At 51.0% G+C, this 27,940-nt stretch overlaps 2 protein-coding genes and 2 long non-coding RNA genes across 8 annotated transcripts in view; 3 read left to right on the forward strand and 1 right to left on the reverse strand.

The window, feature by feature from the left end:
• Positions 1–4,313, forward strand: part of LOC100525318 (solute carrier family 23 member 1) — a 50,472-nt gene extending 46,159 nt beyond the window's left edge. For all 5 annotated transcript variants that reach the window (XR_014833740.1, XR_014833742.1, XM_021078775.2 and 2 more), the window contains one exon: positions 392–4,313. Coding sequence is in view for 3 of the 5 variants with exons in the window: in XM_021078775.2 (XP_020934434.2) it covers positions 392–651 (260 nt within the window). In the remaining 2 variants the exon portion in view is untranslated. The remainder of the gene's footprint in view (positions 1–391) is intronic.
• STRA8 (stimulated by retinoic acid 8) lies at positions 2,193–27,785 on the reverse strand. The gene is given in 9 exon segments (NM_001285970.1): positions 2,193–2,442; positions 6,141–6,252; positions 8,148–8,221; positions 12,521–12,806; positions 13,598–13,798; positions 17,019–17,103; positions 18,134–18,209; positions 20,827–21,051; positions 27,673–27,785. Coding segments are annotated over 8 exon segments (1,101 nt in total). The 5' UTR covers positions 21,019–21,051; positions 27,673–27,785; the 3' UTR covers positions 2,193–2,367.
• On the forward strand, positions 5,659–8,823 carry LOC106506768 (uncharacterized). The gene is given in 2 exon segments (NR_201395.1): positions 5,659–5,846; positions 6,028–8,823. It is a non-coding gene; the product is annotated as an uncharacterized LOC106506768 (long non-coding RNA).
• Positions 8,893–13,432, forward strand: LOC146394929 (uncharacterized). Its single transcript, XR_014833746.1, has 2 exons — positions 8,893–13,290; positions 13,336–13,432. It is a non-coding gene; the product is annotated as an uncharacterized LOC146394929 (long non-coding RNA).
• Positions 27,786–27,940: the final 155 nt, after the last annotated feature.

Here is a 27,940-nt window from a genome sequence, read left to right on the forward strand (position 1 = left end):
CGCCAAAGCCCCTTGAAAGGACCTCTGTGACAACACCTGCTTCATGGTGTTCCACTTTCCACATTTCTTCTCTCCACCAAATGTCCAGTGCACCTGCATTTCGGAGATACTGCACTGCAACACAAAAAAAGCCTGCCCTGAAGATGTGGAAAGGATCGTGGTTCATAGAGGGCTGTACCCTGGAGCTTAGGGGATGCCTGATGATGAGCCGAGTCGTGCCGAGCTGGTTCTTGGGGTGGGCGAGGGGCAGGAGTAGGAAGAGAAGCCGGAGGAAAAGGGCAGCGGGCAGGTGCAGAGCACTGAGACGAGACCTCGTGAGTGCCTGAAGGGGGCGCCAGAGGCTCTCTCCGGGCCTGGGCTTGACCGCTGCTCGCTGGCTGTCTCCTATTAGGAAGCCTGGAGGAGAGAGGCCTCCTGGCATGGAATCACATCCAGGAGGAATCCGAGGAGACTGCGAGGGCCTCGGAGATCTACGGCCTCCCCTGTGGGATTGGCACCAGGTTCTGCACATCCGCCTGCACCCGGGGCCTCCCCTTCTGGCCCAGGCCGGAATGCGGGGGGCAAGGCGAGGTGGGAGTGAGCCAGCTCACGCTCTGCTCCCGGGACTCCTCAGCCGAGCGGCCGAAGGGCGCCGCAGAAACCGCGATGTGAGGGCGCTCCTTCCGCACGGCCCGCTGGCCTCTCCATCCCAGCGCGGACGTGCTGATCTCCCGCTCAGGTCTGGGTGGCACCCGCCCTGGCACATGGGGGCAGCCGGATAAGTGTTAGACGAAGACCACGCCAGGCGAGTGTGCTTTGACCTGGTCACTTAGCCACCGACGTCCGGCCCCAGGCCGCATCCTTCCACCGTGCCGCCCTCCTGTCTCCAGAAGCCTTTCGTCCATATGCTCCTGGCAGTATTTTGATGCACTGCGAGGAAGAGGCTTTGGGTGGGGCAGGGGACAGAGATGGAGCTGCTTGCTGAAAGGTGAAGGACACAGTTCTCCCTCAAAGAGTCTGGAGGCCCTGCTGGCCCCTCCTCTCCAGCCCCCCATCCCTCCCCCCAAGCCAACCATCTTCGAACCCTGAAGAGCCAGCAAAGCCACCGTCCCTGCATAACCCCAGTGGCAGTCCTTGAGATCAGCTAGAGCTGGGGCAGAGGAGTCAGACAGGACTGGGTTTGGATCCTAGGACTTAACCTGCATGTCAAATTCTTGAGAGGACATGAAACAAAGCATTTGAGAGGCCTTAAGTAGAGGGGAACCACTGTTGTTATTATTTGTAAACTGAAGAGCCAGGGGAATCTCTTTTCTCTGCATGCTCAGTGGATTATGCAGAATTCTCCAGAGAAACAGAGCCAATAGGATATATGTGTGTGTGTGTGTACACATACATATATAAACACATATATACATACACTCACACACACATATGCACACACACACATATGTGCAGAGACTGGGGGAGAGATTGATTTAAGGAATGGGCTCATGTGATTCTAGACGTTGGCAAGTCCAAAGTCTGCAGGATAGGCCAGCAGGCTGAGAAGAGTTGCGGCTGGAGTCTAAAGGCAGTCGCTGGTAAAATTCCCTCTTCCTGGGACCCGTCAAACTTTTGGTCTATGAAGTCCTTCAACTGATTGGATGAGGCCCACCCATATTATGGACGGTAATCTGCTTTTCTCAAAATCTTCTGATTTAAATGTTCATCTCCTCTAAAAAAAAATACCTTCACTGAAACAGTTAGAATAATGTTTGACCAAATATCTGAGTACTATGGCCTAGGCGAGTTGACACATAAAATTAACCATCACGCCCAGCGTACAGGCTGAGGGGCATTTATGCACCCTACCCAGGAGCCTCACCAGAAAGTGCTCAGAACACTGTAGGGCTTGGCTGGGCCTCCATTCAGGAGTCTTTATGACCAGAAGAAGCAGATGTAGCTGACTCTACTTTGATGTCCTGTAGCACAGGTTGAGATTAGCACTGTCCCTGGGCTCCAGCACTCTCTAGAACCCATTCCAAACAATGCCCTGAATCCAGGTGTGCTGAAAGTACCCGGTGTCATGGCACTTCCAGGGGCAGAACCTGCCTGTCCTCTTGAAAGGCTGTGGCCAGGACCTCAGGTGCATCTGGTACCCCGTAGCACAGGTGCCCTGCAGCAGGCCAGCAACCTTACACCTAACGACTCTGAAAGACCAACAGACACGGGGCCACACTCCTCTTAAACACTTTATAATAATCAGAAGCTACGACCATCAAAATGCTTTTGGAACAGCCCACTCCAAAACATCCTACAAGGCTGGGCAGGGGCAGCCTTGGCTGGCAGCATTCAAACCTGGAGACTGCCTGCCCTCCTCCTCCCCCTCGGGCTCCCAGCCCTTCTGCACTACAGATCTTCGTCGTCAAATGTCTCCATGCACCTCAACATTATCATCTCATCATCAACGGGAAGGTCTGGTTCCTGCAAAACACAGGTAGAAGAGGATTTGGGTTTTTTTGTTTTGTTTTTGTCCTTTAAGGGCCACACCCGCGGCATATGGAGTTTCCCAGGCTAGGGGTCGAATCGGAGCTACAGCTGCTGACCTGCACCACAGCTCATGGCAACGCCGGATCCTTAACCCACTGAGCGAGGTCAGAGATCGAACCTGCAACCTCATGGTTCCTAGTTGGATTCGTTTCTACTGCACCACAATGGGAACTCCAGGATTTGATTTTTAATGAAGGGCTCCTGGCCTCAGGCAGATGAGAAGGCCCCGACATCTCAGGTGTGGACCCCCCACCCCCACCCCCGACTGCTCCCCGAAATCTCTTCAGCTGTAACTTCTCCAGCCAGGAAGTTACAGGCAGTGTGTGTGTGTGGGGGGGTGTCCATTTGCATTTCGCTCCACTCCCTGCTTTGTGATTTCCGGAAAGGCTTCTCCTGGATACAGCAGAGCTGGCTTCTTCCCGCCCCTGGGGATTTCTGGGATCCCATAAGAGAGAACCAGGAAATCGTAAAGCTTTATCCAAGTGCCCGGCCACAGAGAACGGTACATTGCACCATGATGCACCCGCTGCAGGGATACCATGCAGCTGTTCCAAAGAAAGGGAACAAGTTGGCTCTCTATTTGCGGGATACACTGAGAGGGGCAAGGGGCAGAGCAGTGTGTCTGACAGGCTCCCAATTGTGTTTGAAAAGTCATAGGAAGACCCAGAGAGTATCTCCGACGGCTGTACGAGAAACGGGTCATGGCAGTTGCCGTAGGGGAAGGGAGTGCGCTGGGAACCCAGGGACACCAGCAGCAGAGAGACCTTTCGGTAACGTTCGAACTTTAAGCCCGTGTTCAGGGGTTAGCTATTAGCTGTTAGGAGACAATGTCTCCAAGAAACAGCGCTGTTTTATTTAGCAAGGGTCTCTGGTTCCCTTAACCATGACCCCAGCTGCCTCCTCTGACCCCCCATGACCTCCTCCCCTCAAAGCACATTCCCCGGTTAGTGCTCTTCCTGCCTCGCCCCACCCCCCCATCTTGAGTCCTGCTGGTTAGGGGTTGATCTCCTCGGGCCCTGGGAAGCACCCTCACCCCAGCCAGCCACCTCACGAGTGTGGGAGCCGGTCCCCAGGGTGATGGCCGGAATGAAGCGTTGCCAGCTCTGGAGAACAGGCCTCGCCAGCCGTGCTCTGCAGGTGGGGCGGGGCGCACGGAGCCCAAAAGCAGGGAGAGCTGGTCCGAGGAAAATCACCCCAGCCCCTAGCCCAGGGTGAGGACGACAGCAAAGACTGAGGAAAGGGGAAGTCAGGGCACAGGGGGTGCCTGGGGGCCGGGCGACCTGGGAGGGAGCCCCACAATCTCTGTCACACAGATCGCCGGAATGTCACTCACAGGATTTTACTTCCTTAAGCCCCGAAAACGGTGATGAGGCATTTTTAAGCTGCAGATGTGTGCGAGCGCTAGCCTATGAGAGGTGTGTGCTGGAATTGGGGCTGCAGTGTGTCGAGTAGCACCCCCCCATTCATGTCCACCTGGAAATAGTCTTTGCAGAGGGGATGAGTTAAGGATGTCAAGCTGAAATCATCCTGGATTTAGGGTGCGCCCTCAATCCAAAGACCTGGTGTCCTTATGAGAGGGACAGAGAAACACACAGAAGAGGGCCACACAAAGACAGGCAGCGACTGCAGTGATACAGCTACAAGCCAGGGGGTGCCCAGGGTGGCTGGGGGCCACCAGATGCTAAGAAAAGGCAAGGAAGAATTCTTCCCTCGAGCTTTCACGGAGAACACAGCCCTGCCAATACCTTAATCTGCCTCGAGGCCTTCAGAACGATGAGAGAATAAATTTTGGTTGTTTGAAGACACCAGGCTTGCGGTAATTTGTTACAGCGGTCCTCAGAAACCCGGACAGGTGCTAATTAAGTTTCCTCGAACCACCTCCCAGGAAGGTGACGGGACTCGAACTGGGATGGGAATACAGATGCCTTTTACACCACCACCTACCAAAGCCTGAGGCCTCCTGCACCAGGATACCCTTGGATGGCTTGTTCAAAATAGATTCCCGGGAATTCCCACTGTGGCACAGCCCGACTAGTATCCATGAGGACACGGGTTCGATCCCTGGCCTCACTCAGTGGGTTAAGGATCTGGTGTTGCAGTGAGCTGTGGTGTAGGTCACAGATGCCACTCAGATCCTGCATTGCTGTGGCTGTGGTGTAGGCTGGCAGCTACAGCTCCGATTTGATCCCTAGCCTGGGAACTTCCATGTGCCGCACATGTGGTCCTAAAAAGCAAAAAAACAAAAACAAAACCGAACAAACCCCAGACTCCCAGGGCCACATCTCACAACATTTCAGGGAATCTTGAGTGTGGGGCATCAGGAATCTGCATTTCCTATGAGCTCCCAAGGCGATTCAAGCTTGAGCACCTCTGCTTTATGTGGGTGCTCTAGTCCTGCCTGGATTTCCTTTCCTGCCATGTGTAGAGCAAGGAAGCAGGGAGAAGCAAAGATTGTCTCATCGATCTATTCTCAGAGGCTTGGTAAAGCGAACTGACCTCACTGTGTCAGGAGGAAGGGGCACAGTGATCAGAGCTGGCAGCCGAGGGTTGGTGGGAGGCGGAGAGTGAACCACAGGGAAGAACCCTTGGCCCCAAGTGGAGAGTCAAAGTGCTCTCGGCAGAGGCGAAGGGAGGGTTAGCAGGAAGAGCACCACATTGAAAAGCTGTCCTAGAAGTTCCCTGGTGGCACAGTGGGTTAAGGATCCGGCATTGTCATTGCTGTGGGTGGGATCGCTTCTTTGGCACAGGTGGGATCCCTGGTCTAGGAACTTCCATATGCCTTGGGCATGGCCCCCCCCAAAAAAGAAAACAGAAAAGCTATCCTAATTATTTTTAGGCGTTTTCATTTCTATCACTTGCCTTTCTAAATAAATAGCTGTACTTTTGCTAAATTAGTGAAAAATCGGGAGTTCTCGTCATGGCTCAGAGGAAATGAATCTGATTAGGAACTGTGCGGTTACAGGTTTGATCCTTGGCCCCGCTCAGTGGGTTAAGGATCCGGCGTTGCCATGAGCTGTGTTTTAGGTTGCAGTTGCGACTTGGATCTGGTGTTGCTGTGGCTGTGGAGTAGGCCAGCGGCTACAGCTCCGATTGGACCCCTAGCCTGAGAACCTCCATATGCTGCAAGTGTGGGCACCCCCCCAAAAAAAATTGGAAAATCCATGGCTATGAATCTGAAAGATCCTGACCCCTCGGTGGCTCAGGCATAACCTCCTCCCTACATGAAAGCTTCCAGGAGTGGACCTTCTAACCCAGAGCCCCCACAATACATGTCATTATGCGCTGCACAGACGGCTTTTTGGAAGCAGAAATTAACATCCTTCAAAAGCTGACAGCAGGTATGATCCTGGGGGCTCAGGAGGAGATAACAGTTCGGCCTCTTGGGCATCAGGGAGGCACCCAGCAACATTTAGGAAGGCCTGTGAAGGGCCGGGCCCCTGAGGTCTGGTCCCTGCATCGAGGCCCAGGTCTGCCCTGCAGAGCATCCCTCTGCTTCCCCAGAAATCTTCCTTTCCACAGGATGCATGAGGCTGAAGTCGACCACCCGAGGAAGAATGTCCCCGTGGTGTGAGCCCTTCCTGCCACCCGAGGGGAGGTGAGCGGAGGCCTCATGACACTCTGCTCTGTCCTACCTGTTTGAACTGAGTGTTAACACAGCAAAGGCCTTTAAAAAAATCGATGATCTGCATGTAGAGCTGAAACTTCTCCTCGGGCTTTTCTGGGTTGCAGATGGCCAGCACGGAACTGACAGCAGAAAGGAGGAAGAAAGAGCAAACATTTAGAATCCTAACCTTTTCCCTCTGCTCACACCCTCTAAACTGTCTGGATTCTAGTGTGAGCCGAGCACCTTGAAACAAGCAGCTGAACCCTCCGATGGCCCAGAGCCCGTCGAGGAAGGTTTGCATGGCCCCAGCTCCAGCGTCATGTCTGGAACGTGCTGGGAAAGCAAGACTATAGGAAGGTTGGCTCCTGTGCCCTAGATCACATGCTCTGAGCCGTGGCCCACGCAACAAGGAGTGTACAGCCTTATACAGCAACGCTGTGGTTCTGCTCCCTCTGGCGGCTGCACAGGCAGCTCAGGGAGCACAGGGCACTGTCAAGTTCAATCCCCTGAGGTGCCGCCGCTCAGGCTCTGGCCCACAGGGAAGGCTGCTCTGCGGATTCCTTTCTCACGTCCCCGGACAAGGGGAGAGACCCACCAGTGGGGCCATGAGTCGGGCCGAGACAGCTGGTGCTCTGACCTCGCTTCCTGCTGGAATGGGAGCAGGCACATCGTGGGAACCCTTGGCAGCAACGCCAGCCTTTTCTAAGGAAAGTAGGAAAAACAAACAACCCCCCCCCCCGCCACATTTTCAAGAGGTTATTTTTTTGTTCCATCAGCAGAGTGAGTGAGGAGTTCTGAAATTGTTTAGAGAGTACACTTGAGCCACTTTTCAGCCAAGTGGCCTTCACAGCCTGAGCCCAGCTGGGAAATAGGAATGTCTGTCTCCAGCCCGTCTCAGCAAAATCAGGCTCCACACAGTGCAGGAAGAGCTTGAGTCACCACGGAAAATGGCTTGGCGATTTCGGACAAGTCTGTCTGGACAGTGGGGGGATGGGGAGCAGGTGGGCGGAGGAGCAAATGCTGACGTCTGATATGTAGCCGAAGCCCTGGGCCAGAGTGGAGGGGATCTTTGGGATCGTGAGGACAGGAATGTCACCCTCACTCCCAAGCCAGAAAAACTAAATGTCCCTGACTTCTTTTTTTTTTTAGGGCCACACCCGCGGCATATGGAGGTTCCCAGGCTAGGGATCTAATTGGAGCTGCAGCTGCTGGCCTACACCACAGCCACAGCAACTGGGATCTGAGCCGCGTCTGTGACCTACACCACAGCTCAGGGCAACGCCAGATCCTTAACCTACTGAGCGAGGCTGGGGATTCAGCCTGAGTCCTTATGGATCCCAGTGGGGTTTGTTACAAATGAAACTCCCCAGGCTTGTTTTTAGCCATGACGTGAGCACAGGTATCTGAAGGGCCTGTGCCTTTAGGCCACAAGACCACAGCTTTTCAAAAGTCGCAAGGGAATTTCAGTCCTAAACTAGCTGTTTCCGAGTAAACATCTGTGGTACAGGTTTAGTCAAGCTGCTCCTTGTTTTCAAACCTCCCCGGATGCTCTTCTCACTGCGGGGGTGGGGGTGGGGTGTCAGCCAGCCCCTCCCTCCCTTCCTTTCACATCCTTCCCATTGGCACCCTGAAAAGTGGCTTCCCCTTGTGCAGTGACTGCCCCAGGCTCAGGCTCTCTGGCCCCCGAGCCCCTCACCCACCTCTTGGACAAGATCAACCGCTGTAACCTGCCGACAGCCACCCACCCCGGGCAGCAGTGCAGCACAAACAACCTGGATCACCTGGTGTGTCTCAGCGCTGGGCCGTGATGGAAGAATTTTCTGCTCTGAAGAAACCCCACACAATATCCTCCCCAGGGCAATGGCACAATCCCAGGACCACTCCACTTTGAACTGCAGAACAAAGTCAATCTCCAAGAACTTCCACCAAATTATACACCTCTCTGGGGGGCTGCATGGCAGAGGCTCCTAAACACATCAGCACACACACACACACACACACACACACGCACACACACTCACACCCGCTTCCTCACCTGGGGCTAGATGTACTTGGAGCCTCACTTTTGTCCAGGAAACTTGCCACATCAAAGGCATCTTCAAAAAGGATCTGAAAGGAAGCACAGAACTTCATGTGTCAGAAATAACTAGTGTGACACTTGCTCTGGGCTGCAGGGGGAGAAACAGACTCTCCTTCCTTCATCCCCCAAGGGGATCCCTGTTAAAGCTGAGACCCAAACCAGGGTCTCTGTTTGGTGACCTTCCCAGGGGTAAATGTGAAAAGACTGCCAACCCCAGAGACAGCTGAGCAATGGGGCCCGTGGACTCCTCTTTCTAGAGAAAGCGGGAGCTTAGGGGTGAGAGGCAACAGCCAGAGTGGAGCCTCAGTTTCCACTGGAAAGGGCTCTTCCACACCTCCGGACGGGCAGAGGCTGTCTGAGCCCAGCATCCACAGTCTAGCCGTTTCATGCCAGGGCAGCTGAATGCATAGGTTAAAGGGAGGTCTGGGGTGAGGCTACAGGAGCGCCGACTTCCAGCCCCTCCACTCCCCGAGCTGTGACTTAACTTCCGGAATCCTCCTACAAAGGGAATCACAACAGTACCTATCCGTAGGGATGTCACAAAAATTAAATATTTTGGATGAACCTGGTATATAATAATAGCTCAAACATGCTAGCTGTTTATCTATGATAAAGTGTTATCTTTAAAATACTTTGTAAAAAACACACATTCATTTTGGAAAATAGATAAATTTGGGGGTTTGGTTTTTTTAATTTTTAATTTTATTTTTTGTTTTAAATGATTTTTATTTTTTCCATTATAGCTGGCTTACAGTGTTCTGTTAATTTTCTACTGTACAGCAAGGTGACCCCATCACACAACATATATACATTCTTTTTCTCACATTATCCTCCGTCATTCATTCTGGTTTTGGCCACGCTGGCAGCATATGGAAGGTCCTGGGCCAGGGAATCAAATCCGCGCCACAGCAGTGACCGAAGCCACTGCAGTGACAATGCTGGATCCTTAACCCACTGCGCCATAAGAGAACTCCAGAAACAGATAAAATGAAGATCATTGAGAAATAATCCCACCCAGAGATGTCCTTTGTGGATATATTGATCTGTTTTCTCTGGTCACCTCCCTGAGCATAGATAGATATAGATATAGTTTATAGATATAGATATAGCATATATTTCCAATTGTGGAAACTTTCTATTTGGTTTTCAGTCCTACTTTTTAAAAAATTGTTGAAGAATGTTAAATATTCCACAGGAACATGATATACAGTCAGGATTGTAGGATTTAGTAAGTAAAAATACAGGATGCTTAAATTTGAATTTTAGATAAAGAATGAATAACTTTTTTCGCATACAAATGTCCCAAGCAATGCACAGGACAGTCTTCGGTTAAAATTTCAACTAGGTGTGCTTTACTTTGTCTGGTGCCCCGTTTTTTTTCTTTTTAGGGCTACATCCTAACGTTCCCAGGCTAGGAGTTGAATCGGAGCTACAGCCACAGCAACACAGGATCCAAGCCACATCTGCAACCTATACTGCAGTTCATGGCAAAGCCAGATCCTTAACCCACTGAACCAAGGATTGAACCTGCATCCTCATGGATGCTAGTTGGGTTCATTACCACTGAGCCATGACAGGAAGTCCTGGTGCCCCATTTATGAGGGGAGAGCAGGGAGTTCTCTGATCCTGGTTGGCAGGCTCTGGCAGGTTCCCCAAGGTCTCCTCTCCGCTTACCTGGAACACACTGCCCTTTGCCCAGGGGTCTTGTGTCTATGCTTTATGTCTTTTTCCAATTTCCTTCCCCCGGGACTCTGGGCATGTGGAGAGCCCCTCTCTTGGTTTTCTGGACACTGTCTGGTGTCCTTCTTTTTCATATTCCTTTGGTCTCCTCAAACAGGATCTGGAAAGGGGCCGCTGAAAGGCCTGGGCACTCATGTCCATCGGCCCAGAAGCCCTTTCGCTCTGAGTTCCTCCCTGGCAGGCCTGAGGCAGGAACCCTCACGCAGCCCACCAGAATCGCAGAATCGCAGCCCACCGCTGTCCTCATCTGTGCAACCCTCTCACAAGCCAGCCCCTGGGAGGAGCATGGCCAGGCTCTGTGGTCCTTCTGCGGCGCCCAGCATGCTTCTGGGGCTGCGCCTCTCAGAAGTGAAAGGGACCGGCCACCTGACCAGGGGTTGGCCTCAAACACAGCTGCTCCACAGGGAAACTCTCAGGGGGACCAGGAGCCACAGAGGTTTCCCTACAACTAATTTAGAAGCCACAGCAGGAGTGACTGTGGCTGTGTCCCTACCCTGGTATAATGTTCCTCTGTCCTGCTCACCTTGTCAGCCAGCCCTAGGTTGGCCCAAGCCTGGAGACAATGCTGCCGGCAAAGCCCTGCTCTGGTCTAGGCATGACTGAGGGTCTTTGCTGCTAGCTTCCCTCAGCGCCAGAAGAACATGAACATAAGCCCTTAGCCCTTCCAGAAAAAGGCCAGGCCTGCTGCTTCCGTGATTAGGGGACATTAGATTCTAGGGTTTTCTCTTTGGTTCAGCTCTCGAGGAATGGTTTGTGCTGTAAACGCGTGCAAACACACTCACATGCACACACATGCATGCATGCACTTTACAGTTTGACAGAATTCTCATGCACTTAACATATGTTTTTCTTTTGCCTTTTTTGTTGTGGGAACCCAGGGCCAGGCACTTTGGGGCTACAGAGACATCTAGACTGGCTGATGCTTGCCCTGAGTTGAGGGCTTTTGCTGCCGGTCTTCTGGCCCTGCTTTGGCCATTATGAAGGAGAGCTCATGTCCTCTCAAGGTTACCCAACGTCAGTGGACAATCAGATCAGAAGCCAGAATCCAGTGGAATGATGAGCGGGGTTGGGGAGGGGACATAGGCGGTAGCAGATTAACTGTGGCATTTCTGCCCTAGTAGTTCCCACCAGTAACATCCACATGCATCATTCATCTGGGGTGCTTGCTAAAAGTGCAGACTCTGAGCCACCCCCTTGGGGACTGGTTTCAGTGGGACTGCGGTCCTAGTCAGGCACCTCCCTTTGAACCAAACTCCACTTGAGAAGCATCAGGGGAGATCATAGAGGGCTGACCATAAACAGGTGACCAAAGGACAGAGATTCGAAAAAAAATCTGTGGTGAAGGATGCAATCCTTGAAGCAGGAACTAGATGTCCTGAACAAGTCCCCCCCACTCACCAGAGGGACTGGCCGAGGTGACTGCAGTTCTCCAGACCTGTGTCCTTGTGGTTGGGAAACCTCTCAGAGAATGGGGCATCCAGGGCTTTCCCCCCACCATCAGAGGCACTTGGAGGTTCTCTGGGTCTGAGATTCACCACAGAGACCTTGGACTCCTCAAAGGAACCGCCTGCTGAGGGGTGTTTGGAAAGTCAGAGCAAAGCAGGGGATGGAAGCCATGAAATGTCCTTCAAAGCACCGCACAGGTGTGGAGAGTGAAGAACTGCCCACTCCTGCTAGAAATGGGAGAGCAGATTTAGCCCCAGGTAGCAGCATTAGTTTTTGAGGCTGTCCTAATTATGGAACAGCAGTCGAGAAGCCCACTTTGATCCGAGGACTGAAGTACCGCTAATAGCCCACAATGCTCTGCTTGGCCGCGCACGGCCGCTTTTACCACTGGAATGCTGAGAAGCACATTCATAGTGGAGGGTTTGCACGTGCGCGCGCAAGAAGTTCCGCGACAGTCTTTGGTGTGGGAACCGCCCTGCTCTCAGAACTTGGTTCTGATTGGTCCAAACGGTATTCTATCTCGATGCCTCATTGGCTCAGTCATTTGGCAATCTGGCCAATTCTGGCCAATTGGGGGGCAGAAAAAATACAGAGGCCATTTCTGGGAAAGTTCTTCCCTGCCCCTTAGGAACGAGCCTCCGGGAGTCCTTCTTCTACGGGATGTGAAGGATGAGGAGTACCAGCTCGATTGCTACACGGGATGGAGGAAGAGGAGAGAGAAGAAAAGGCGAGACGTCTACCTGAAGACGGGTAAAGCTTGAAGAAGGGAGGAACCGAGTCCTCCGTGACTTCTGCAGAGACTGAGCCGAGGCGCCCCCGCTGCGGGCCCGCCCGGGGTGTGCGCCGGCCCTTTCCTCTTGGCTTAATGGGCGAGTAACCTGAAGCCCAAAGAACCTTAGTGGATTCGGCCTTTTAAGCCATCTCTTGTATAATCCCCATGGAAAGGCCAGGAAACCGACAGGAGAAAGATAAGCATTGTTCTGTGGTTGCGGATATGACGTCGTGGATATAACTTACCGCGTGCGTCAGAGTCCCAGCAGCACCTCCAAGTTGCTAAGTGACCCCAGCAGCACCCTGGCGTCTCTGGGCAAAGGTGAGGGCGTCTTTCCTGCCCACCCTCCACCCGACCCTGGTGCGCTCACCTCCTCGGGGGTGGATACCAGTGAGCAGCTGGCCCCCTGGCTGTCGACTCCGCTGTCCTTGACGCTGCCCTCGGCACCGGCCGGCTCCGGACAGGCCTCCGCGAGGCCTGGGAGGCCACTGTGCTTCTGCACCCAAGCCTGCAAGAGGCTGGCCTTCCTCTCCTCAGAGAGGGTCTGCCACAGGTGGGAGATGGCTGCAGACACGATGGGGAGCGTCACCTCCTGCGAGGAGACGATCCCGTTCCCGATCAGAAGGTCCATCGTCTGCTTGTAGAAGTTGAGGTACCTGCAACAGAAAGGGCACGACGCCCAGACCTGAAGCCTGCCGCCCGAGGTCCTCCCTAGTGTCCGCCCTCCCTGCCCCTTGGAGAGCAGAGGCCGTGGACGAAGGAGCTTTGTGCTTCGGGATCCCTGCCTGAGTCCTCCCAGCGCGCCCTGGGAAGCTCTCTGCCCCACAGAAGAGAGGATGAGATGGGGCAGGCTCAGCTCTCTCCCTGGGGGAAAACTGCTTCAAACTCAGAGCCCATGGATGTGCAGACGTGACGTGACCTCGCTTTAACTTGGAAGCTGTTAAGAGAGCCTCCTTCTCTCAGGCGGACACGAGGAGGAGCCCACATAGATGCCGAGGGTCTCAGGTCTATGAAAGCGGGTGAGTGAGTGGCAGGGGGCTCCTGAGCCAGCCATCCACAGCCTTTCTTACTCCAAGATCAGTGATGCTGCTGAAAGCTGATCTGTCCTGTGTGTGTGTGTGTGTGTGTGTGTGTGTGTGTGTGTGTGTGTGTGTGTGTGTGTGTGTGTGTGTGTGTGTGTAGCAGGCGGGGGAATGAACTTTAGTTGTATAATCCCCACCATCAGCCCCCCAGAGTCTCCCCAAATCAAGTCTTAGTAAACACAGTATACACGCTACGCAAACGTGGCTTCAAGACTGTTTCCTGGCCCCTCTGCCAACCCCATCCCCAGGCCCCTTCTATGCGGAAATCCTAGAGCTTCCATAACTGGGGCCTGGTCCGAGGGTGCACAGATGGGCAGCAGGCCCCAGCCGAGCGCCTCCCTCCACAGGAGCCCTGCTCTTCCCACCGTTCAAATTCCATGAGGTCTGGCAACAAGGTGACCGGGGAGTGTAGGAGCTCCACTTTTTTCTCCTCTTCCTCCTCTTCCTCCTCCTCGTCCTCCTCTTCTTCTTCCTCGTCCTCTTCTTCCTCGTCAGGGTCCTTCCCAACTGCCTCAATTGGGCACCAGGTGTCAGAGCCTTTCCTATAAATTTTATTTGATACCAGACTGGGGAGGAAATAGAAACAAGAAAAGTATAGACTCATGTGCCTCATGAACGTCAGCATTGAAAGTCTTAACACTCTATGTATGTATGTATATATATGTATATATATATAATACACGCACACACACACACACACACACACACACACACTATGACCAAGTGGGGCTTAGCCTGGGAATGTAAGATGGCCGGTTCAAACTTTGAAAATCAATCAGTGTAACTCACCATATCAGCAGATTAAAGAAAAAAAAATATGATCATCTGCATATGTGCAGAAAAGCACTTGGCAAAATTCAACATCCATTCATGATAAAAACTCTCAGCGAACTAGGAATAGAAGGGAATTTCCTCAATCTGATAAAGGGCATCTTAAAAAACCCCACCACTAACCTCATACTTAACAGTAAAAGGCTGTTTCTCTGCTAAGATCAGGAGCTAGACAAGGCTGTCTTACCACTTCTATTCAAAATCATGCTGGAGATTCTAGCCAGTCTAGTAAGGTGAATAAAAGAAATAAAAGGTATACAGATTGGAAAGGAAGAAATAAAACTCTCTTTACTTGAAGACAAGGTGATTATGTCAAAAATCCCAAAGAACAAAGGAGGGAGCAAGGTTGCAGAATACAAGGTCAATATGCAGAAACAATAGTATTTTCATATGCTAGCAATGAGCAATTGAAAATTGAAATTTTAAAAAGTATCATTTACAGTAGCACCAAAAACCATGAAAAACTTAGGTTAAATACTAAGGTTTAAATGAAAAACTCAGTATATAAAAAAAAATGAGTACGTTGGACTTAATCAAAAGTTTAAATTCTGCTCTTTAGAAGACAGTGTTAAGAGAATAATACAACATGAAACAATTTGAAAACCAAGACTTGTACCCAGAATCTCTTCATACGGATAGGAGAAATCCAAAAGCTATCACACTGAGGTTAAAAAGCAAGTGCACAAAAGAAAACAGGAGGACTCTCAGCCTCTCTCGCTCTCTGTCTCGCTCTCTGTCTCGCTCTCTCTCCTTCTCTCTCTCTCATTCTTCTAATCTGAATAGAGGAAGTCTTTCCTGTTTGCACGGTTGAAACGAAAAATAGCAAAAAGACAAAAAAAAAAAAGAAAAAAATAGAAACATCGAAAACAAAATAGCAAAACAACCAACCAAGGAACAATTGTTTGGGATCCAGATACTAAAAGGAGAGCTAATTTCTCATGATACATAAAGCGTTCCTACCTCTAAAAAGGAAAAACCACCAACCCAACAGGAAAATGAGCAAAGAATAGGTTAAAAAAAAAAAAACAAAAACAAAACTCCTGGGAAGGGAAATACAGATGATCCTGAACAAAGGCATTTGAGCTCACTCATAATTAAATTAATTAGAATATATTAATTATAAAATGTAATTCATCTTTTCCTCTGCTGGTACCACAGTTTTAATTATTGTAGGTTTATAATAATTCTAGTGAAAAAAATCCTCTCTAGTTAATACGATTTTAAGAGAAATTTAGCCATTCCCATGTAGACAAGTGATACAAGTATTGATAAGATTGTAGTATGTGGGAGTGTTGGAATGTTAAATCGGGAAGGAGAGAATGGCTTATGTAATAAACGGGGTGGGATCAGGAGCTAACACCTGTCTTACTGAGGTCACCTCCCAGGCTGATTTCAAGGTGGGACCAGTGTGATTTGTAAAATGCAGCCACAAACACCCTGCCACATACACTCTGCACACACACACACCACACTTGCCTCTGCCCTCGCATGACTGAAACAGTGCAGTGTGCTTACAGGTGGCTGTGTCCTTCTTAACATTCTTTATATCCTCACATTATTTTACAACGTGCATTTTATTTAATTTAATATTTTATCATTTTCCTTTTATTATTTCCTGTAGAATATAATACACATTCATTGCTTAAAAAAAAAATTGGAAAATACAGAAAAGCACAGAGAAGAAAAGTCATCAGTAACTCCACCCAAAACGATAGGAAACAACCTCAGTTCACCTTGGTGGGCTCTTGGGAAGTTCTAAGAGCAAGCGGTTTCCAGTCCCCTTTTCAGAAGGAGTGAAACTGTTCATACATGTACTCCCTTGCCTCCTCAGAAGGTCAGCCTGCGCATCCACTGTGCTGGACGTGCCCTGGAGCCACCAGAGGTGATGAGGGCCCAGCCGTTGTCCCCAAAGCCCAAGCCACTCTCGAAGCGGTTGTGCAAGATGAGAAGGCGCAGGGCCTGGGCCATCCTTTGAGGACATGGCAAATACTGCAGTTACAGAGTACACACCAGCAAGTGTGAGAGTGAAGTGTCCCACGTGAGGATCCCCAGAGGAGGAGAAGGACATCACTCACATCAGTCTCTCTTTCAAAGTCTGAGTGTGACATTCTAAACAAAGTGCCCCTTCAGCACCTGTGACATCCAGTGGCCTGTTTTTCCCTCTCCTCTCTCAAGCCCGATTTGGCTTTTCTTAGGTTCCTATGAAGCTAGGACAGAAGGTGGCTATCTGAATTTTCCTTGTTTTCATATATATATCCTTCAAAAATGCCATTAGTTGAGTTTTTTCAAAAGCTATACTACAGGGAGTTCCTGCCATGGCTCAGTGGTTAATGAACCCGATTAATATCCATGAATGTGCGGGTTTGATCCCTGGCCTCGCTCAGTGGGTCGAGGCTCTGGCGTTGCTGTGAGCTGTGGTGTAGGTCGCAGATGTGGCTCAGATCTGGTGTGGCTGTGGCTGTGGTGTAGGCCAGCAGCTGTAGCTCTGATTTGACTCCTAGCCTGGGAAACTCCATATGCCATTGGTGCAGCCCTAAAAAGACCAAAGGGGAAAAAAAAAAAAGAAGAAGAAGAAAAAGAAAAAAAGAAAAGCTTACTACAATATGAAAACTATTATCTCATTTTTCTATAAAATAATACACAAATTTTAAAACCTAGGATAGTCTTTAAAATTATTGATTTTCTTTGGTGAGATAATGTGTACTTTTATTTTCTTTCTTGGGCTTTTCTGTCTTTTTGACATTGTCTATTAATAAGCAGGATTATTTTTATAATTGGGAAAAATGCAGTACATGTTATTAGAATAAAAGAGAAATCTCATCAGCGCAAGACTTCTCAATAGCTAAGCAGCCCCTCTTCCTGTGTCCTGCCTCCTGGAGAGGAAAGGGGCTGCTGAGCTATGGCAGAACAGTAGGAGAGCAGCAGGCTGGGTCTCCTGGAACTTGGGGGTCTCACCTGGGGTTTCTGGAGTACATGCTGGCATATTCTCTCTTGGCCTCCTCTAAGCTGTTTGCATTCCCATCTTCCAGGTTGAAGGATTCTATTGGGGAGTTGAAGGTACAGGTCACATAAGATAAAGTCAGGACTTTGTCAAGTCTGCTGCCTTTCGTGGCCTGAGTGGACCATGGGTGGTCGCTGAGACTGCCCAGGTTCCATGTTAGAGAGTCAAGAGCCGAATTTCACCTCTCCTTTTAGATGTGGGGGAAAAGCACTAGAGCAGGGGATGAGCTTCTTGAACTGGCCCTTTTCTGTCAAGACATGGAAAGTACCCCTTTCAGAATTCAGCTTCCACTAGCTTACTAAACCCAAATTCCGGAGTTCCTGTCATGGCTCAGCAGAAATGAATCTAACTAGTGTCTATGAGGATGCAGGTTTTATCCCTGGCCTCGCTCAGTGGGTTAAGGACCCAGCGTTGCCGTGAGCTGTGATGTAGGTTGCAGACGTGGCTAGGATCCCGCGTTGCTGTGGCTCTGGCATAGGCCGGCATTGCTGTGGCTGTGGCGCAGGCCAGTAGCTATAGCTCCAATTTGACCCCTAGCCTGGGAGCCTCCATATGCCACAGGTGCAGCCCTAAAAAGACAGCGCCCCCCTCCCCGCCCCCCAAATTGCAAGCAAGCTATGGCTCCCAGACTGAGTGTCAAGGAAGGGAGACAGCTTCTGCCTTTTGCCTTTTTTTTTTTTTTCTTTTGCCACGCCTATGGCATGTGGAAGTTCTCAGGCCAAAGGTCAAACCCTGGCTGCAGCAGTGACCCAAGCCACTGAAGTGGCCCTGCCAGATCCTTAACCCTCTGGGCCACAAGAAAACCCTTGCCCTTTGCTTCGATTAGACAAGCCTCAGTCCACTTTGCTGGCTTCTCAAGAGGAGGTCAGGTACCCTTCAAAAGCACCCAGACAGATGTCTGTCTGTCCTGCCAGACCCTAAGCTCCCTGAGGACAGAGGCATGGATCTCACTGTTCCCCTGGCCCAGGCGCAGGTACACAGTAGGCTCTTAATACATATATTTTCAGTTGGCTTAACCCGATCTCTCTGTTTTCAGTAGAAAAACCAACCAACCAGCCCTCCCCCTTACCTTTCAGCTTCAGCAGATTATCCAGGGTTTGTTCTAGTTCCTGAATGTGAGCCTTCGCCCTATTCAAGACCTGCCACTGAGGACAGAAACAGACAAGGCTGAAAGGCTGGCCTCCCACTGCAGAGGTGGTTTTGTGGACATAGGAGCCCCTTTCTGGGTCCGAGGCCACCCTCCCTCAGGTGCAAAGTCACAGTCCTTGACATTGTTGATAGGAAAGGTAGGCAGTTTGTCCTGAGGCACAGACGCTATGAAGTTTCCTCGTATTCTGGAAATGGCTCTCACAGAAACACCGAAGTATTTGGAAACAAGTTGTGCTCAGCAAACAGCTAGGGCTACAGACTACAATTCACACTCCTTGAGGTTGGGACAGACCGTGATGGCAGAGGCAGGCTGATGAATAGGAGCTCCGGCCAGGCTTCAAGTTAAATTCTCAGTTGTTATAATGTGCAACTGGCTGGTTAATATTAAATGTTCAATTCTAATATTTTTTCTTTGCCAAATGCATACACTCTAGTTGATCTAAAAACCTATCAAATGCTCTGTCAACTTGAACTCTGAATTTCCTGTTCTGCAAGACTAGAATCTCAAGCATTTCCACCCTTTCTCCCTCCCTCCCTCCCTTCCTTTCTTTTTTCCTTCCCTACTGTGTGCAGTATTACTAAGGTCAAAAGGGGAGTTGTAAGATTATTCAAAAATGAGAAACATTAAATATTGCTTATTTTGCAGCCCCCACCCCCATGCCTGCCAGGAGTCACACCCCTTCATCAGGCATGGATGTATAAGGGCAAAGCATGTGCTTAGCCCTGGGAACACAGAGTAAACAAGACAGCCCTGCTTTCAGGCCGCTGACACTCTAGAGGGAGGATGAGCATGGAAAGACTACTCCTAGCCCAGGCTAGGGTTCAGGAAGCGCCGCAAAGGGCTGTGGGAACGCAGGCGGGGGAGGAGGGCCTGTCCCACTGCGGGGCTTGATGGAGCAGGGCACCAAGCAGAGCAGCATGAGCCACGCTGAGCCCGGGGGTGTGCACAGACATTGAAGGCAGAGCCGACCTCCTGAGCCGAGATATAAAAGGCTGGAGGACGTGGGCCTCGCTCAGGAGCTGTGGAAAGGCGAAGGGGTGGCGGTGGGAGAGGACGCCAGAGTGGCTAGGGGCCCCCAGCCCAGGTGCTGCTGTTCTAGACTCGCGCCGCCCTGGCTGGTGCATAAGAAGGAGGCTTAAGGGAACTAAAAGCACAGCGCTCTGCAGACACAGGCATCCCAGGCAAATGGCCTCACTTCGTGGGGCCTCAGTTGCCTCCTCTGTCAATTGAGGAAGGTGGGAATAGAACTGTGAGGCGTCAGCGAGGCGACATGTAGGAAAATGATACCACATTCTCAACCACACAAGACCACGCTACCTTTTTCATGCTGTTCTCTCGTGAGACGCCACAGCCGGCCTCTGAGGAAGCCGTGGCTGTGGTCGCTGTTTAACAGATGTGTTAACGGAAACTTAACAGCTACCCTGTCCCACGTGGATCCGGGCCCGTGAACAGCCGGGCTCTCAACCACCCCGTCATGAGGTGCCAGTTTTAGGGGGTATAAGGGGTATTCTTCTAGATTTACTTCCATTCCTGCCAGCCCTGAGTAGGCATGCTGCCAGTCTGTGCGCCCTTCTTCACTGGCCAATGACAGAGGCTTTGGGGTTTTCATGCACCCCTGCAAGCTTGTCACCCAGGGGACACAGAGCAGCGCTTTGCCAGGTGGCCCAGATGTGGGCTGTCCTTTCCCACCCCCACCCCGCGTCCCGGGCCCCCGAGCCGGGCTCCGCAGAGACGAGGAGCCGCCCCCCGCCTCTGACCCCCATATGCTTTTCGAGGAGCCAGTGAGACCTCTGCTGAGATTCTTTCAGTCCCACCTGAAGCCTTCCTGTGCTCCACCAGGGTGCACAAGGGTGCTCGGGGTGCCTTCCTCTAATTTCCACAGAGGCCCCGTGTCCACTGAGGGGCTCTTCTGTGTGCCTGCCCTCCGCCAGGGTCTGTGCCAACTCCGGAAGCAGGAAGCAGGATGCTCCGGCCGGTCACTTAGTCCCTCTGTGTTAGTGCAGCTCTGCTGCAAGCACCAGTCCAGAGGGAAACCCGTTGTCTGGAAACAGTCAAAGGGCGATGAGCTTGTCCAGAGAGGTGGACAGTGGAAAGAGAGCCAGGTGTGGAGCCCAGAACAGGGCCTCTCCTGGTCCTGCCACCAAGGGCTGACGGGTTCTGTCTCCACTCTGGTTCCTCCTCTGTTAAAAGAGGGTAAAGGGATTGGAGACCTCCTAGATGCTTCCCCGGCAGAGGAGGGCTTACCTCGAGAGCCCTGTTGCTTAGAGAGGGACCTGGGTGGTGCATGAAACCTGACGGTTGCATACAGGCATTGTATGTGTGCACGTGTGTGTGTGTGTGTGCTTGCACGTATGTGTGCTTGGGGTGGGGTTGCAGTGTTTGGGCAGTTGCTGGAGACTCACCACTGCCCTGAGAGGGATGGGCATCGGGGTTGCTGGCTGACCAGGCCTCTGGGGCCCGTCATTTCCCTTCTGATGCCAGGCTTGTCTGCAGCAGGCAGGTACGGCCCAGCTCTCTCGCTGTACCCACAGAGTGCCTGAGGTGTCCCCACCTTGGCTCCTCAGTCCCTCCGTGTGTGGGAGCTTTTCCTCCCTGCCCTCAGGTCCCCATACCTTTGAGGCTGTGAGGTCAGAGTGAAAGTAAACGGCTTTCCTGAGGTTGCTGAAGAGCCCTGCCAGGGTGGCTCGGTGGCGGGCCTGGGACAGGCGTCTGCGGGCCACCCGAGGCTCAAGCACCTTCAGCTGTGCCAGGGGCCGGGGCATCGCTCTGCCGCTGGGGTTGCTGCCTTCTCCAGAGGTTGCCATGATCAGCTGCAATGCACAGGGCTTTGTTTGGCCCTAGGTAATAAAGACACATTAGAGAGAAAGGAAGGCAGATTGAAGCAGAAAGAAAGGAGGCGTGGCTCTCAGGTAAAGGGTCTCAAACCAATGAGTATAATCAATAGTAGATACACAACAAATAACAGATGATACAAAACCTTTCGTTGAAGCTTGACTTCTAAAAACACAAGGTGTTGACTTATTATTGAAGAGCACTTTGGCTTTACACCAGGAAGTTTCCAGAAGCTTGCGGGTACTCACCAGGTACTTGTTAATTGACAGTGGCGGCCAAGCAGAGCAAGCCATACCCTGGTATCTCATTGTTCACAGTCTGTTAGAGGCTAAACAGCTGTGTGTCCCACCCTTTGCGGTCTGTCCTAGCCTGAGAACACCCCCCTCTTTGAGCTGGGCAGTGGTTACGCAGGTGTATATAACATATGAAAAAAATCCATCAAGATGTATTCTTTAGACTGGTGAACTTTTCTGCATATATATTATGTTTCAAAAAGAAGAGAAAGCACTTTTCTCTGTGTGAAAGCAAAAAGTCCCGTGACGGCAGAGCAGTAGAAGCTGGTTTGCCTGCTCCGACTTCCAGGGGGTTCTGAAGATGGTCGTGTCGTTCTCGGATCACCTTTGATTTTACAAACCAGGAGCCCTTCTCTAGGAGAGATGGTTCTAGGGCTGATGACATAATGGCTTTAATAAGAAGCTAAGCCATGGATGGCTCTGCCAGCTCTTTGAATGGGGCAGGAGCTGCACTCTCATCACCTCTGTGTCCCCTCTGCTCAGCGCTGGGTTTGAGTGAAATAGGGTGGGAGCTCTCTGCACAGTGACAAGGCATGACCTGGGCCGGTTTTGATGAGTGTCAGCCCCTGCCCTTCCCCACCCAGGGCGGGGAGGGGGGGTGCTGATGAAAATACACATGCCCAGGCCCCGCCTTGAAAACACGGGCTCTACATCTCCTGGGGGTGGCCCAGGTGCCTGCGTGTGTGACATGCTTCCCAGGTGATTCTGATGCTTTCTGGTTGAGCCACCGCTGGGGCACTCAGCCGCCCTCTCAAAGCACTCAGCTGGGAGAAGAGTCTCCTCTGTGAGGGGCTGTCGGGGGTGCGGATGGAAGAAAGCTTTCCCACTAAGTTCCAGGGGGCACTGGCCCCGGAGACTGTGAACCCGGTCAGGCAACATGGGATTTTAAAACATCTTTTAGGTCAGACGGCAAATCTCCTGTCACCAGTGTGGTCTCCCCAGGGCGTCGGCTTTCCCTGGGTTTCCCTCTCAGAGCAGTGGCGGGATGATGGGGAGTTGGGGCCATTGCAGTCGCCTGGCTGGTCCCTCTGAGCTCCTGAATATTCATTCCTGAGTTTAGGCCATCCCCATGGGCAGGACAGAGGCCCCTCCAGCCCGAGAGCTAGGTTACACTGGAGGCCACACTTTGATAGTCTCCAGTTTCCAGACACCAGCACATCTTTAATAGGAAGCAAAGTGAAACAGTGGCGGTTTTGAACTGCCTAGGGGGAAATGGGAACTTTTTGAACCTAAGAACAAGGTCTTCTTTATCTGTGAAAATTAAAGAGAAATGCATTTGCCTGGACACCAGGGAATTTAGGTCGACAAATGGAGGTAGAGATACCAGGATCCTCGCAGGATCTCGAATTCTCTAGTGGTCTAGGAATGCTAACACTGAAGGCCTTTGGACTTGTGGAGAGTCTGGAGCTCTCCCAGTGCCAATGCTGAATAATTTGGGTTTCCTCCTGAGCCTCTGTCCAAACACACTCCTCTGGAAATACCTGGATGGGTGTGCTGCAGGCATTGGCTAAGAGGGCAGCCCTCGGCCTCTCCCGTAGAGGGCAGACCCTCCCAGCACTTGCTGCCTCGGGGAGCAGCCTTCTCTGCCTGCCTCTAGGGGTGGGGATGGTGCCAGAGCATCTGCCCAGCTGTCCTGGGGAGCGGTGGCCTCCATCTGACCCCACCTGCCGCAGGCGCCCCAGGTCAGGAACTGAAGGGGGAGAGATAGGGGATGATCCTTCCACTCTGCTCAAAGGGGAGAATCCAGCCAAGTTTCTGATGAAGATTAGGCCTTGATTAGACTGTACACAATTTTAAATATCTCAGTCCTAAATGCTGCCTCCTGCTCTCCACTAGGGATGGTTTGCTCTGATCCCCAAACACCATTCTTTCCAATTTATCTTTATTGACTTGCGCTGTGGACCCAGCAGGAGCTTAGGTGGGTATTTTTCAGACAGAGCCATTTGTTCCAATAATATGGTTGGATTTGTCCCATCTACACCTGTGATCTGTATGAAGGGGTGGCTCGCCCAGGACCAGGACCACAGAAGGCTTGTTTTCGGGTTGGGGAGGGGAAGGCAGGCCCCTCCTCCACCTTATTACAAGCTTGGCTCTTTTGCTAGCAATGGGGCAACTAACTGTAAAAATAGGATCAAAACATGATCTTTGATTTAAAAACAGAACAAAAACAAACTTTTTCTCGTAAAGGTGCTACACAGATACAAAGTGTGTGAAGGAAAGTGTTCCCAGCAGTATTAAGGTATTAGAGCAGTATAGAGAGTATGGTCTGAGACTCCATCCCCAAGGCCTGGAAATCTGCATTTTAATAGGATTGACCACTCAAAATCTCCCATTTCTCCCTTTTCTGACTACCAACAAGAGAACCTTTTCTAGCCTGCCTGCCAACTTCTATTCTATGGCCCATTTTTCTTTCCTCCCACTTACAATATCCCCCTGCCCTCAGTTTCTACCCACCTAGATTCAGCTCTTCCTTCAAGTGCCAGTTTAAGTCCCAGTTTCTCTGAGAAGTTTCTTAGCCCCAGTCCACACTGATTTCTCATTTCAAACTTGTTTTGTCAACAGATCAGTAAGATCCTTCATCAGGATCCATGCATCCAGCACCAGAATGTCCCTTCTTTCTGGGTGCATCAGTAAGGCGTAAGATGGAATAGCATTCAGAGAACACCTTGCAGGCAGGGAATAATAGCAAGTTCAACCCTGACCCAAAAGACCTCTCTGGATCATAAGCATTTACAATCTCATGAATTTAGTTATTTACAAGATTCACCGTGAGAAGCACATATCTGAGAAGCTTTAAAAGCCTTTGAGGAGTTCCCCTGTGGTGCATCAGGTTAAGGATCCAGCATTGTCACTGCAGTGGCTTGGGTTGCTGCTGTGGCTCAGGTTCAATCCCTGGCCTGGGAACTTCCTCAGGCTGTGGGGGCAGGGGAAAAAAAAAGCACCTTTGAAGGTGTTGCTGGCCAATTGCTATGTAAGACTGGTTGGGAGGGGTTTTACAGGGGCAAGAACCCAGGCCAGGTATCCTATTCTGGCTCAGGAAACCATGCATGTTTGGAGGGTGAGTGTGAATGTCTGGGCATCTGAAATGTGTGAGAACTGGGGGGCGGGGGTGCTCAGTATGCTGGAAAGAATCTAGTCCTGTGAATCCACAGTGGGTGGGATGATGCTGAAATGTAGGCAGAGATGATACCCGGCCAATGAGATGAACTGGTGTGGGGGAAAGGCAGAATGGATTACAGATGGGCTCAAGATCTGGGTTGTAACTCTAGCTCTGTGTTAACCAGTGATGTGAGTTTTTATGAGCCAAGAAGCCTGAAATCTTAATTTCTTCATCTGTATAAAGAGGTGGAAATGTCTTTATAGTTTAAACTTGCCACCTCTGTGAGGTTATTGTCATGATTCTGGGACTATCTGGAACATGGGCAAGTGGCATAAGCTGCTCGCTTTCCAACAGAAATAGAGGGAGGTGCACACAACAGTGTGGGGACTGCCGCTCAATAAACAAATGTTTACTGGGCTCTTTGCTCAGAGCCTATTCATTCTGCAGGAAACTGAGGCCAAAAATAATATTAGACATTTCAGAATGTCCATAGCTCTGATTTCTTTTTACAAAACTTTTTACTGTGTTCAATACTGTTCATTATTTAACCTTCGATCTCACAAACTTAGAAGACAGCTTCATTGATGCATTCTTCTGCAAAGACATTTTGTGAAGGTTCGTGCTGTCATGCCATATATATATATATATATATATATTTTTTTTGGTCTTTTTGCCATTTCTTGGGCTGCTCCAGCGGCATATGGAGGTTCCCAGGCTAGGGGTCTAATTGGAGTTGTAGCCGCCGGCCTACGCCAGAGCCACAGCAACGCAAGATCCAAGCTGCATCTGCAACCTACACCACAGCTCACGGCAATGCTGCATCGTTAACCCACTGAGCAAGGGCAGGGACCGAACCCGCAACCTCATGGTTCCTAGTCGGATTCGTTAACCACTGCACCATGATGGGAACTCCTGTCATGCCATATTTTTAAAATAACTTCTCATATATAAAGCAAAACATATTTTCATTACCAAAGACTTCCTATTAAAACACAACTTAATGCTCGCTTAGAGGTGAAGTTTTTTTAAAAAGCAAAAACAAAAACAAAAAAACTTCATAGGCTAGACTTTAAAAAATATGACCTCACCATCTCTGAGGTTCAGAGTAACCTGCAATCATTTTCAAGCATCAGTCCATAAAACATTAGAGTGTGATCCAGTCTCATTAGCAGACCCTAAGCAAACGCATATAAGACACTGGATAATGTCTTGCAGTCCACCAGCTGCTTCCTTTTAGTTCCTTCCCTATGCTTATCAGATCATGATTTAAAAAAAAAATCCGAAATTTATTCTTGAAAATATGTAGGGCATCACAATGACATGTACACACGCTCATGTTCAAGTTTAGACCCAGACCTAAATGGCCACCTGTTTGGATCCACAGGCCTGACTCAATTCGCCTGTACATAAACACCCACAAGGCCAAGGACAGCTTTCTCGAAGTGAGCGGGCACAGTCTCCTCAGCGTCCAGTCGGCTCTCACCCTCTGAGGGAGACGGGCACTGGCCACTCGACGTCCCACTCCCTGGACGTGAGGGACACCAGAAGTCCTGACAGCAGTCACCCGCCTCTCTCACGCCAGCAGAGTGGGGACCGGGGCTCTGCCCCGGCCAGACAGACCCAGCAGCTTCCCAGTGGGCCCTGGGGACCAATCGCGGCATGTCCCCGGGGCCCACAGCCAATGGGAGCGCGCGGTGACGGACCAATGAGGACTGGGCAGTGGAAGAAACAGTGTAACTTGTTGTCTGAAGGCAACACAGAAAGGAGGGGAGGAGGGGCAGCGCTGACCTTCTCACCTTGCCCAGGGGCTCCTTTCCAAGTGGAGGCTGAGTGGGGCAGGGACTCTGTCACCTCAGATGCCCCGCACAGCCTGTATGTGCCCACGAACACTAAATGGACGGCCTCCGACTGGGTCCAGTGACCCGACGTGGAGCCCCAGGGTCCTCACCCCTCACACGGGGCTCTGACACCTGCCTTACAGGGTTATCCTGAGGCTCAGAGAAGACACGTTCAATAAAGGGTCCAGGGCACAGGCTCCCTGTCTCAGGGGGAAAGATGTGAGGAAATAGAGAAGCGCATAAAAGGAGGGGCCGGGGAATGATGTTTTAAACTGGGGAAGAAGAAATGCGGGGGGGGGGGGGGGCTAAGAAGGGTTGCACGGAAGAGGCCTTTAAAAGGTGGGATCAGGAGTTTTCTGGTGGCTCAGTAGGTTAAGGATCTGGTGTTGTCACTGCCGTGGCTCAGGTTGGATCCCTGGCGGGGGAATTTCCCCATGGCACGGGCCAAAAATATAAATAAATAAAAGGTGGGATCAAAATAGCAAGAAGAAAAGGGAAACAGTCTCACTTTGAGACAAGAGCAAGTATTCTTCCACCTTAGGGAAAAAATTCATTTTCCCCCAAATATAGACTCATGTCCTTAGGTATTTTTTGCTTGAATTCCTGCACCCCTGAATGTTGCATGACAGTTGCGATCCCACACCTTCAGTTTGGCTAGGAAGCAGCAGCCTTGCCAGATGTCCCTTGTTGTTCCCTGACCTGGGGCAAAAGCTACTGCACTCTGGGGCAGGGGTGAACCAGAGGTCACACCACCTGGACGCGGCAGCCTGTGCCTGGTGGCACTGGGATTGGATTCTGATCCAGGATGTGCTTCACAGTGACTGTGAGTTCTACCCAAAGCAGACAAATAGGTTCAACTTCTGACTTTGGTAGAACATTAAATTAAACAGTGTGCTATGTAGAAAGAAACTGCCACATGGAAAGCACCCAGTAGGAGCAAATTCTCCTTCTTTTCAAGGTAAATGTGACTTACTCCTTTTAAGACAAAATTCTGCCTGGGTTGAGGCTCTGTCCCTTCTGGCTGTCAGGCAGCTTTTTCTCAGGGTCACAGAGAGTCCCTGAGAAGCTGCTTTTTTCCCCTCTTCCTCTCTCCCTGGTTTCTCTTCACTGGCCCTGATCCTTGCCTCCCATCACTAGCTCAGCAGTGCTGAGACCCTGTGGGAGCAGAGGGCATTCAGGTGTCTGTGCACCTCTGTCTTGGAGGCCTTACCTTTGCACAGGGAGGACACCCAGAGGTCCAGACACTTACCTGCCCGGCCTTTCATCTCATCACCCTTCACCCGCATCAACCACCACCAAACACATCTGCCTCCCCGGATGCGGCCCACTGGGAAGCAGATCTGCACCCAGAAAAAATGCAGTCCTGGGGGGTGGGATGTTACAAGGCTTCCTTACCTGCCTCAGCCTGATTTCCTTGAAGAAAATGAGGATCTCTGGTCCACTTCAGTCAGCCTTCCCCACAGCTGTGAGGCAGAAGGCTCTGCTCATGAACCCTGGGACCGCCTGGTGGCTTCTCACCAGCTTTGGATACAATCAAAGTTCTCCCTGGCAACAGTCCCCCCGCCCCCATCACCTTCTGACCCTGACCCCTCCTTCCTAGTACCAGAGATCCTGCCCAGAGAAACCCCCCTTGTAGTAACATAGATCCTGCCCCCAATACAGC

Source organism: Sus scrofa, chromosome 18 (genome assembly GCF_054392235.1).
Source record: "Sus scrofa isolate SSC_HxYL_T2T_F1_AM1 chromosome 18, Sscrofa_HxYL_maternal_Yorkshire_Landrace_v2.0, whole genome shotgun sequence".
Lineage (NCBI taxonomy): Eukaryota > Metazoa > Chordata > Mammalia > Artiodactyla > Suidae > Sus > Sus scrofa.